The sequence below is a fragment of the Nansenia antarctica genome (genome assembly GCF_963989245.1).
Source record: "Nansenia antarctica genome assembly, chromosome: 3".
Classification (NCBI taxonomy): domain Eukaryota; kingdom Metazoa; phylum Chordata; class Actinopteri; order Argentiniformes; family Microstomatidae; genus Nansenia; species Nansenia antarctica.
The window spans coordinates 12299505-12312004 of NC_137688.1; the positions used below are offsets into that span (position 1 = coordinate 12299505).

General features: G+C 49.8%; 1 protein-coding gene across 1 annotated transcript in view; it reads left to right on the forward strand.

The window, feature by feature from the left end:
• The window catches only part of dlg3 (discs, large homolog 3), an 87300-nt gene that overhangs the window by 51314 nt on the left and 23486 nt on the right, over positions 1 to 12500 (forward strand). Inside the window, exons 7-11 of the mRNA XM_080526433.1 lie at positions 873 to 997; positions 1960 to 2129; positions 3440 to 3576; positions 5045 to 5189; positions 6786 to 6942. Coding sequence (XP_080382559.1) covers positions 873 to 997; positions 1960 to 2129; positions 3440 to 3576; positions 5045 to 5189; positions 6786 to 6942 — 734 coding nt within the window. The remainder of the gene's footprint in view (positions 1 to 872; positions 998 to 1959; positions 2130 to 3439; positions 3577 to 5044; positions 5190 to 6785; positions 6943 to 12500) is intronic.

The window sequence follows — 12500 nt, forward strand, 5'->3', positions numbered from 1 at the left end:
CCTCCCTGACGCTCACGTTTTTATTCCGCAATCCCGTGTCTTTCCTCGGCATTATGGGAAAATTACAGTGCGCCGAATACCATCGTTTTTACGGAACGACACGGTAGTGGATTATGGTTTGAGGCGTGCCGTGCCAGCCGGTGCACGTGCATGTCTGAGGAGCATGTCTCATCAGCAGTCCTCACGTCCTCTCAGTACATCACGTGTTCCCCCGAGACCCCAATACCGTTAAGAGCCTTATCCTCCTGACCTTGAGTCTGCACTCCCCCGAGTGGGGATGACCCCATCACTTATGTCGGAGTGCTGTGTGTGTGTGTGCGTGTGTGTGTGTGTGTGTGTGTCTGTGTGTCTGTGTGAGTGCCAGTGTGTGTGTGTGTGTGTGCGTGTGTGTGTGTCTGTGTGAGTGCCAGTGTGTGTGTGTGTGTGTGCGTGTGTGTCTGTGTGAGTGTGTGTGTGTGTGTGTGTGTGTGCGTGTGTGTGCGTGTGTGCGTGTGTGAGTGAGTGTGTGTGCGTGTGTGTGCGTGTGTGCGTGTGTGTGTGTGTGCGTGTGTGTGTGTGTGTGTGCGTGTGTGTGTGTCTGTGTGAGTGCCAGTGTGTGTGTGTGTGTGCGTGTGTGTGTGTGTGTGTGTGTGTGTGCGTGTGTGTGTGTCTGTGTGAGTGCCAGTGTGTGTGTGTGTGTGTGCGTGTGTGTGTGTGTCTGTGTGAGTGCCAGTGTGTGTGTGTGTGTGTGTGCGTGTGTGTGTGTGTGTCTGTGTGTGTGTGTGTGTGTGTGTGTGCGTGTGTGCGTGTGTGTGTGCGTGTGTGCGTGTGTGAGTGAGTGTGTGCGTGTGTGTGTGCTATCTCTAATGCCTCATCATAACCATTATGTGCAGGGCAACTCTGGCCTGGGATTCAGCATCGCAGGGGGGATGGACAATCCACACATCCCAGATGACCCAGGGATCTTCATCACCAAGATCATCCCTGGAGGTGCTGCTGCGATGGACGGCAGGCTGGGGTGAGTCCCCCTCCCCCCCAACACCGCCTCCCCCCTCCCTTTCCTCTCTCCTTTCTCTCCACCCTGTCCTCTCTCTAACCCATCTCCTCTCTTGCCTCTGTCTTCTCCTTTTCTCTCTCTTTTGCCTCTCCTCCCCCCCTCTCTCTTCTCCCTCTCCTCTCCTCCCTCTTTTAACCCTCTCCTCTCCCTCTCCCCTCCCTCTCTCCTCCCTCTCCTCTCCTCTTTCTCTCTCCTCCTTCTTTTAACCCTCTCCTAACCCTCTCCTCTCTCCCCTCCCTCTCCTCTCTCTCCTCCCTCTCCTAACCCTCTCCTCCCTCTCCTAACCCTCTCCTCTCTCTCCACCCTCTCCTCCCTCTCCACTCTCTCCTCCCTCTCCTCACCCTCTCCTCCCTCTCCTAACCCTCTCCTCCCTCTCCACTCTCTCCTCCCTCTCCTAACCCTCTCCTAACCCTCTCCTCTCTCTCCTCCCTCTGCTCTCATCCCTCTCCTAACCCTCTCCTAACCCTCTCCTCTCCTTTCCTCCCTCTCCTCTCCTCTCTCTCCTCCCTCTCCTCTCCTCTCCTCTCTCTCCTCCCTCTCCTCTCCTCTCTCTCTCTGCTGTGTGGGAGGCGGTGGCGGTTCTAAAGCCCTGTGCCCCCCAGGGGGCTCTGTGTGTGTTTCTACTGACTTATGATTCACTGGAAAACCAAAGCCTGAAACATGCAAAAAAATATGATCTTGAGTTCTTTTGGATGCTGTCGGGCTTCTGTGTGTGTGTGTGTGTGTGTGTGTGTGTGTGTGTGTGTGTGTGTGTGTGTGTGCGTTTGCGTGAGTATGTTTTTAGTGTGTGTTTGGCCCTAACAGTTCATGTTCTAGATCCCATTTATAGACAAGGGCCAAAGTGTCTAGAGCAGTCTGTGGAAGGAAGCGCAGTGTGTAAGAGTGTGCTGACCCCCCCCCCCCCCCACACTTCCTGTCCTCAGGGTGAATGACTGCGTGCTGCGTGTGAACGAGGTGGATGTGTCAGAGGTGGTCCACAGCCGGGCGGTGGAGGCCTTGAAGGAGGCTGGGCCCGTGGTCAGGCTCCTGGTCCGGAGAAGACAAGCCCCTCCTGAGACCATCCTGGAGGTCAACCTGCTCAAGGGGCCCAAAGGTCAGCTCTCACACACACACACACACACACACACACACAAACACTCCCATCATTTTGGGGTCATCACTCTGGATTACCTCACAGACAAGGATTATGGATTGCAACATTGTGATTTTCTCTGAAACATGGCTTAATACCAGTGTAGCGGATAGCGTTTCTACGTTAACAGGACCAGGTCTTTTCAGGGCAGACAGGACAATGGGGCTGTAGACACCATACTGTACATAACTACCATAACTGTACATAGCTACCATAACTGTACATAGCTACCATAACTGTACATAGCTACCATAGCTACCATAACTGTACATAGCTACCATAACTGTACATAGTTACCTTAACCATACATAGATACCTTAACCCTCCTTTAGTACATTGCTACCATAACTGTACATAGCTACCATAACTGTACATTGCTACCATAACTGTACATAGCTACCATAACTGTACATATCTACCACAACTGTACATATCTACCATAACTGTACATAACTACCTTAACTGTACATATCTACTTTAAGTATATCTACCATAACTGTACATATCTACCTTAAGTATATCTACCACAACTGTACATATCTACCATAACTGTACATATCTGCCTTAACTGTACATATCTACCTTAAGTATATCTACCATAACTGTACATAACTACCTTAACTGTACATATCTACCATAACTGTACATAACTACTGTAACTGTACATATCTACCTTAACTCTACATTTCTACCATAACTGTACATATCTACCTTAACTGTACATATCTACCTTAAGTATATCTACCATAACTGTACATAACTACCTTAACTGTACATATCTACCATAACTGTACATAGCTACCTTAACTGTACATAGCTTACTACTATCCTCTCCTATACCGCTAACTACAGTATTTTGCCATACTGTACCTATCACTTATCACTTTCATGTTTTATATCACTATTTGCACTTCTGGTTAGATGCTGAACTGCATTTCGTTGTCTGGTACTTGTACTCTGCAAAGACGATGAAGTTAAATCTAATCTAATCTAATTTTCCGTATTGAAAGTACACACACCTCCTATTCACTTCACTTCATCGACTGAATTGAAATGCAGTTGAATTGAAACGTTGATTCTCAGAGCCCTGAGCTTGTTAACCAGTGCTTGACGGTCCTCTCTGCCTCTGTGTCTCACTGTGATGGTCCTCTCTGCCTCTGTGTCTCACTGTGACGGTCCTCTCTGCCTCTGTGTCTCACTGTGACGGTCCCCTCTGCCTCTCTGTGTCTCACTGTGACGGTCCTCTCTGCCTCTCTGTGTCTCACCTCCAGGGCTCGGCTTCAGCATCGCCGGGGGGATCGGCAACCAGCACATCCCAGGGGACAACAGCATCTACATCACCAAGATCATCGAGGGCGGGGCGGCCCAGAAAGACGGGAGGCTGCAGACCGGAGACCGCCTGCTAGCTGTAAGACTGACCTCTGACCTCTACCTCTACTTTAGACATATTTAGGTCATATTATAGCACACACACACACACACAGATCAACACACACAACACTCTGAACCAGGGGAGGGTGGCGGAGGTAGAAATCGGAGGACGGGCTTGTTGAACGGAACGAGGAACGGTATCACTTGTTTGATGCCATTCCTCATTCCATTCCATGCATTACAACGAGCCCGTCCTCCGATTTCTACCTCCACCAGCCTCCACTGCTCTGACTGACACTGTCATTATTATTATTATTTATTACTTTATTAGAGTTATATTTACAACGATGTCAAGTATAAAAAGATGTCAAATAACAATAAAAGATACAAGATAAAAGGAAACAATCATTAAAATAAGTAAATAAGTCAAGTTAATAAAAGATGCACGATACAGATAGAGAACAAATCAATTAAAACAGGCGCAAATAGAAGTTAAGCGGTTAGTGATCATAGATTGACATACTTTAACATACACAGAGTCATGCTGTTAGTAATTACTACAGATTCCAAAACACACCACATGACTGTTCGGTGGGTCTATACTCTCTCTCTCTCTACGCTCCTTCCCTACTAAACACCTCGGGGGGGACACTGGCACCGTGGTGTCGGGTGGTTCTATGTCCGTCCCCGGCTGTTCCTCCTGAGAGCGCGGTCGAGGAGCGCGGGGGGGGGGCGACACACGTCAGCGTTTACGGCCGCACCTGTGTGATTGATACGGTGCGGTAGCGCGGGCTTAGACGGCGGTTAGCGAGCGGCTCGCTGGGCATATCGGTGCCACGGCATCGTAAGATAAAGAGAACCACCTGCCGAGCGGATGACTGACGACGCCGTTAGGAAAATATGAGATGTGTTTAAGGTCGCCGTAAATAAGAACAGAGTCATTAAGCGCCGCTACCTTTTGTGGTGGAAGCAGGTGAGTGACTACAGCTGCCCAACACTGAGGCCCCCGCCACCATAGGCTTCACCGCCGAGCAGCGCCGGACGGATGGCCTTATTGATTCATTCCTCCTGTGTGATTCAAGTTTTTTTTCCTCCAAAATCCCAGAAGTTATCTGTAGACACAATGACGCAGACACGGTGGCTCTGTCTATTAGCGACTCAAGCTAGCTACCTAAGTTTTACTTCACCGGTTCTGTTCAGATCCTTTTGGGGGGAGATATTATCCTGAACAGTACAGGATGAGTCATTTGGGTGCGGGGGTGCGGTCGTGGCAGATGTTGTTGTTGGTACAGGGGGGCTTAGAGGGCCTGGAGGCCTCAGTGTTGACCTGAGGGGGTGAACCAGGGTGTTTCTGTGTTGGTATAGGGGAACTTAGGGGCCTGGAGGCCCCAGTATTGACCTGAGGGTGTGAACGTGGGTGTTTCAGTGTTGACCTGAGGGGGTGAACGTGGGTGTTTCAGTGTTGACCTGAGGGGGTGAACCAGGGTGTTTCTGTGTCGCTCCAGGTGAACAACATCATCCTGCAGGACGTGCGTCATGAGGAGGCGGTGGCGGCGCTGAAGAACACGTCTGACATGGTCTACCTCAAGGTGGCCAAGCCAGGGCCGGTGCACCTCAACGACATGTACGCCCCCCCGGACTACTCCAGCAGTACGTATCTTCTCTTGGTAGACCCCCCCTCCTGACGCTCCAACACTCCTCGCCTCACATACATACACACCATGAACAACATACACCTTTCCACTGTCACAAAGTATTAGCAGTTGCATTTAAAGTCGTTCTAAATTACACGGTTCTAAATCTGGCCGTAGATGTTTTGACTAATTCATATTGCCCCTGATGTTGCCCCGATGATGAATATTGATAATAGTTTTGATTTTTTTAAAAAGATTCTAATAATTTTCTTGGTTTTCATTGTAAATTGTTATATGTTTTTTTATGTCTGCAACCCTGTTAATTGTGCTGCTTCCTGTCTTGACCAGGACGCTCTTGTAAAATATATATTTGACCTCAATGAGGACTTTTCCTGGTTAAATAAAGGTTAAATATAATTAAATAAAGTTGCTAGCACAAACCTCATGTTGACTGTTTAAAAGGAGGAGGAAACCTTGGGAAGAAGCATGCCTTGCAGAGAGATCCTTCAGAGCGCTGTCAGAGCGCTGTTAGAGTACCGTATGTTAGTGCCGGTTCTTGCCATTGTCCCTGAATGTTACTGAGATGTTTATAGATCTCTTTGTGAGTGGTAGTGCTGAATCAGTGTACTCTCCTCCGCACTGCTGTGCCCAGACTCCCACGTGGTGTGTACACACACACACACACACGTGCATGCACACGCACACACACACACACACACACACACACACACTGCTACCCACAGCAACACAAAGCCCAACTCTCTTTCCCACTGAGTGTGGAGGCTTTCTCACATCCCACCAGCTCATGACAACCCACGTCCAATAGCTCCTGCCAGACACACACACACACACACACACATAAACACATACCGAAGAACCAAGCACCAACCATATTCAGTTCTCTACCAATATAATACTCCCATAATGCCTCACGCTATGCAAGTCAAACAGTGATTTATCTTGCCCGTTTGATAATTGCCCCTTAGGGGGACGGACAAAGTTGTATTGAACTGGAGGGCCTACAGTAAGTTCTATAGTAAATCACAGACATCCGCTGTTGCCAAGGCTTTAGTAGAGGCTGGTTATGCTGACTTAAGCCAGCTCTAAACTGGCTCTGACCCATCATCAGACGATCTAGACGTGTGTGTCCCACTCAGCCCTCCCCCTACACCCTGGAATGTAAATCTAAAGAAGTGGGTTCCAGATTAGCCTTGTGATCAAACCATGTGATCTTTCATTTCTGTGGTTTTTCAGAGTGACACGTGCCGTCCTTTGGTTCTCACTCAGACGGGCGGGTTTGAAACAGACACATCAGATGTAGAGAGGTTACCCCCGCTAACCTGCGACCACCAATCAGCGCCAGCGTAAAAAAAATAAACGTTTGATTTCTCCTAAATGAACGCAGCAGGCCTTTCAACATCAGATCTCTATCTGGTGAACCGACACTACAGCAGATCTAATGTCACTTTCATAACTCTTAAGTCTTAAGTTCTGCCCCTTATTTACCCTCCTGTCTCAAGTGCTGCCAGTGCTCCAGCCCCCCCTCCCCCCCAGTAGACCACTGTTTTCAAATACCCCCCTTTCCCCTCTACTGGTCTCGCCCTCCCTGCAGCCTTTCCCGCCATGGTGGACAACCACGTCAGCCACAACTCCAGCATGGCGTACATGGGGGCCATGGAGCCCAAGCCTGTGTACCAGCCCCCCCAGGTCACCCCCTCCAGGTACTCCCCAGTCCCCCGACACATGCTGGGGGAGGAAGACTTCACCAGGTCAGTGGCACATCCAGAGATACTACTACTACTGTATATACTGTATATAGAGAGAGAGAGATTGAGAGAGCGAGAGATTTGTTTTTGCTGTTGCTGTTGTTGTTGTTGTTGTTTTTCAATCCAATGTCATTCTTTGTGTCTTGTCAAATGAAGGAAGTGACTCATAAAACAACTGTAATTACATTGGTAATGGTCATTATGTAGTCAGAGGGGTTGACAGACTAAACGCTTCATTACGAAATGAAACAGTGCTGAAAGAGAACGTCTTTCTCGCCAGTTTTTTTGTGAGCTTAAAAAAATAAAAAAGTCTTTCCTTTTCTTTTGATCCTGGTGACTTCTATTTTCACTTGGCTTGTTCTGGTAGCGGCGGCGTGGTGACTGGGGAATAAACTGTTCCATCTGTATGTGTCTGTGAGCAGCGTGGCCCTGGGGGGCTGTCCTGGAAGCTGGACAGTGTGTGGTGGCGGTGTGTGGTGTGTGTAGACAGTGTGTGGTGTGTGTGTGTAGACAGTGTGTGGTGTGTGTGTAGACAGTGTGTGGTGTGTGTGTAGACAGTGTGTGGTGTGTGTGTGTGTGTAGACAGTGTGTGGTGTGTGTGTAGTAGACAGTGTGTGTGGACCTGATGCGTCAGAGCAGTCTCTCTCCCTCCTTGTTCTGACGGTGCATTAAGTTTCCCAAACACCAGCTCAGTCATCTTAAAACCCAAGCTGCAGGGTGTATGTCTTCTGGCTTTGTGTGTGTGTGTGTGTGTGTGTGTATGTGCATGTGTGTGTGCACGTGTGTGTGTCTAGAGTATCTGTGTATGTATCCTTGTCCTGTTGACGTGTGTGTTTGTGCGTTACTTCCATGTCTCCCCCATCACCCCCTGTTCACTGTGATGTGTCTGTACCCCACCCCTACCAGGGCCGAGCCTATTTACAGTGTCATCCACAGACCTGGGGACAGCCGGGCGCCCCTGGGGCTCTGCAGTGGAGGGGGGGGCGTGTTTGTGTGTTTGTCTGTGTGTGTGTGTGTGTCTGTGTGTGTGTGTGTGTCACTGTGTGAAGCTGTTGATCTGACCTATTGTATCTAAGACTGTTGTGCAGACTGTCACAACCTCAGGGGCGAAACAACTACCTGACAACTACCTGACAACTATCTGACAACTACCTGACAACTACCTGACAACTACCTGACAACTACCTGACAACTACCTGACAACTACCTGGCAACTACCTGACAACTACCTGACAACTACCTGACAACTACCTGACAACTACCTGACAACTACCTGCTTTTTCCACTTCTAACCCACGTGCCTTCACGATAGGACAAGGCTTGTACGTGACCGCCATTTAGCCATCTCAAACCTCACTTCACACTGAGCAGGAAAGGTATTACGTCTGTATGAGACTGTAGGGTTCTAAAACAGAAACCTCTTCAGTCGGTAATCTGACCGTATCGAGTCAAGGTCGGCAGCTCAGCGGTTCGAACCCCGGCTGGCCACATGTCGAGGTGTCCTTGGGCAAGACACCGAACCCCAAAATTTCTCCCAACGAGCGGGCCGGCACCTTGCATGATAGCTTGCCTCCATCGGTGTGTGAATGTGTGTGTGAATGGGTGAATGAGAGGCCGTTATAAAGCACTTTGGAATAAGGCGCTATATAAGTCAGTCCATTTACCTGCCCTTCATAGAGACACACGTCTCCACGGGAGAGGGGCTGACAGGGGCTTCATTGCCCTGCGCAAGCTGCTCTGGTCCATCTGTCAGGACCGCAGTCGCGTCTGAACCCAGCGCTGCACTGCCCCCCCCCCCTCCCCAGCCAAGCTCCTGTCACTGTCCTTCCCTCCCTCCTGGTTCTCACAACTGTGGATGTTTGGATTAAATGACACTTGTGGTGTGTGGGTGTGGGTGTGGGTGTGGGTGTGGGTGTGGGTGTGTGTGTGTGTGTGTGTGTCTGTGTGCGCGGGTGCGTGTGCGTGTGTGTGCATGCATCTGTGTGTGGATGTCATTATCCAGGTTTTAGCTGTAGATCTGTCGTGGTAAAGGGGACAGACAGTAATGGGGGAGCTTGTCAGCTCTCTCTCTCACACACACACACACACACACACACACTTGCTCTGCAGCCACCGGAATGTTCTTCCTGCTGCTGTCCTTATGTGAATATAAACCCTGGGCTCTGCTCTCCACCGTGGTGTGGATGGGGAGGTGAGAGGCTGACATTCCTGCAGCTGTCATTATTCATCAGACCAGGGACAACCAGGGCCTGCACCCAGCCCCCCCCCCCCCCCAACACACACACACACACACACTCACCACTCACACACTCACCACTCACACACACGGATGTACTCAGACATTCCCTCATAATGTGCTGACGCATGGCCACACAGACAGACAGGCACACTCACCCACACACACATAAATACAGTGTCCCTGGCAAGGCATCAACACACACACACACACACACACAGAAACACAGACATATACCCACATACTGTACTATAGGAACTTCATACCCACCAAGACTACCAACCAACTACTAAATCAACAGATAAACATGCATGCCTGCAGAGTGCAGACCCATGCACCCATGCACCTGTTTGGTTTTACAGGGCCTTAACGTCACGTGTGCTTGGGTCCCGAACACCGTTTATTGGAGTCGGGATTCATCCCTGTGTACTTAAAGGAGGGCTTGGAGAGGACTGGAGATAGTTGAGGTCTGGGAGAGAGGGATGAGTCAGAGCCAGGGAGAGAAAGAGCGAGTCAGAGCCAGGGGAGCGTGTCTGCCTTCTGCCCATCTGCTCGTCCCCCCTCAGTGGTGGCATCATCAACACACTCCTCCCCCCCCCCACCTGACACTACCTCCCTCCTCGCTGTACTGGTGGAGGACGCTGGGGACACACAGGACCTAGACTCTGAGTCAAAGCTTCTTATATACAGAACACAGGACCTAGACTCTGAGTCAAAGCTTCTTATATACAGAACACAGGACCTAGACTCTGAGTCAAAGCTTCTTATATACACAACACACAGGACCCAGACTCAGAGTCTGGCTGCGTATTTATATGTGTGTGTGTGTGTGTGTAGTGTATTTATATGTGCGTGTGTAGTGTATTTATATGTGCGTGTGTGTATCGTATTTATATGTGCGTGTGTGTAGTGTATTTATATGTGCGTGTGTGTAGTGTATTTATATGTGCGTGTGTGTAGTGTATTTATATGTGTGTGTGTGTAGCGTATTTATATGTGCGTGTGTGTAGTGTATTTATACAATATGTGCGTGTGTGTAGCGTATGCACATCAACACCACTCTCCTGAACCGTGTAGCTGGACTATATAAGAGGGATGCTATTGGATAGGACATATTAGGACATTATGCTATTTTACAGCAGGCATTTACAGAGCAGAGCAGCAGGTGAGCTAATAAGTAACTGTGTGTTTTCTCCACTCCTGACCAGCAACCTTTGTTCAGTAAATGTAGACAGCCTCACAAGGGGATTTGCACCTCAGAAGTGAAGACTATTTTTTCCCCCGTAAAAAGAGAATGAAAATAGCAGGTCTTGGGAAGAGAGGCAGTGGCAGAGAGTCCACTGGAGAATGTCGGGGGGGGGGGGAACTAGAAGAGATGGGGAAGGGGGGGGAGGGAGAGAGGGAGGGAGAGAGAGAGAGAGAGAGAGAGAGAGAGAGAGAGAGAGAGAGCAGTCTTTCTTTCATCTGTATGTAGCAGCTATGGGCTTGTGATCCTGCCAGAGAGAGAGACAGACAGACAGAGGGAGAGAGAGAGAGAGAGAGAGAGAGAGAGAGAGAGAGAGAGAGAGAGAGAGAGAGAGAGAGAGAGAGAGAGAGAGAGAGAGAGAGAGAGAGAGAGAGATATTTTCCAGTAAGAGTTGGTCTCTCTGTGTTTGTGGAAAATGGCGTCCGTCTGCAGTGTCCTCCATTAATCAGCCAAGCAGAGCCAATTACTGGGCTAAGGAGAGGGAGACAGCCCAGTGCTGGAGCAGCACGACCTGCTGATCCCCACAGACCACATCTCCATTCACAGCTTTAGGAGGACCCAAACAAGGAGGGGAGGGGGGGGGTGGCTACAGAGACATGGAGATAGAGGGAGGGGGAGGAGAGAGAGAGAGAGAGGAGGGGGCCTAGAGAGCGGGAAAGGCAGAGAAGGCAGTATAACTGTTTACATTCCTAGCATGGATGAAAAGACGAGGGAGGGGGAGGGGAGGGAGGGGCAGGGAGCGGGGAGGCAGGTCCCATGACAGGGAGGGAGTGCTTGATCCTTGTGTTCATAACCTTTGGAATTCAGTCCTTTTTTCCAAGGAACGGCCCGGACCATTCTCCTTCTATCACGCTTGTTTTAACACTCGCAAACACACGCACACACACACACACACACATACACACACACACACACACACACACACAGAAACACACACAGAAACACACAGACAGACACACACACACACACACACACAGAGACACACACACACACACACAGAAATACACACACAGAGACACGCACAGAAACACACAGAGACATACAGACACACACACACACACACGCACGTCTTGCTCAAGATCACCAGCAATGACATAACCTTAAAAAGCCAAAATCTCCAGCTCATCGCTCATGTTTGCACATTTTGTTTCCCACATTCTTTCTAACCGAGGAACATCATCTCAGCCTCGGAGAACGCTTTCCCTCCCGAGAGTTTAGTTCGGTTCGCGAGTCCCCCGCCTTTGTTGTTTACACTCTCACAAAATTAGCAAGCAAGGAAGCTGTACAGAGCCCCCGCCGCGTGCCTTAGCCTCCGTTAGGGATGGGCCGGGGCTGGCGGACAGGAATGTCTCCTGTGGTGCTTGGAGCTCTCTGTCACATGAGAGATGAGGGACAGTATGTTGGTCTGTCATATCTGAGAGATGAGGGACAGTATGTTGGTCTGTCATATGAGAGACGAGGGACAGTATGTTGGTCTGTCAGATGAGAGATGAGGGACAGTATGTTGGTCTGTCAGATGAGAGATGAGGGACAGTATGTTGGTCTGTCAGATGAGAGATGAGGGACAGTATGTTGGTCTGTCAGATGAGAGATGAGGGACAGTATGTTGGTCTGTCAGATGAGAGATGAGGGACAGTATGTTGGTCTGTCAGATGAGAGATGAGGGACAGTATGTTGGTCTGTCAGATGAGAGATGAGGGACAGTATGTTGGTCTGTCAGATGAGAGACGAGGGACAGTATGTTGGTCTGTCAGATGAGAGACGAGGGACAGTATGTTGTAAAGGGAATGGCCTTGGAGGACCTCCAACAAACATCCCCCCCCACTGCTGATCCTTTGATGTGACAAACAAGTCCTCTGAACAGCCCACTGGTGAGGGAAGCCCGGCTGTCTGGAGGAAGTGTGGTGGTGAGAGAGAGCCTGGCTTACAGTGTACACTTCCTGTTGGATGTGTGGCGGAGATAGAGATGGCATGTGTGCGTGTGTGCGCGTGTGTGTGTGTGTGTGTGTGTGTGTGTGTGTGTGTGTGTGTGTGTGTGTGGGCGGGTGTGTTGAGGGTTCAGGCTGGGCCTGGCTGTAA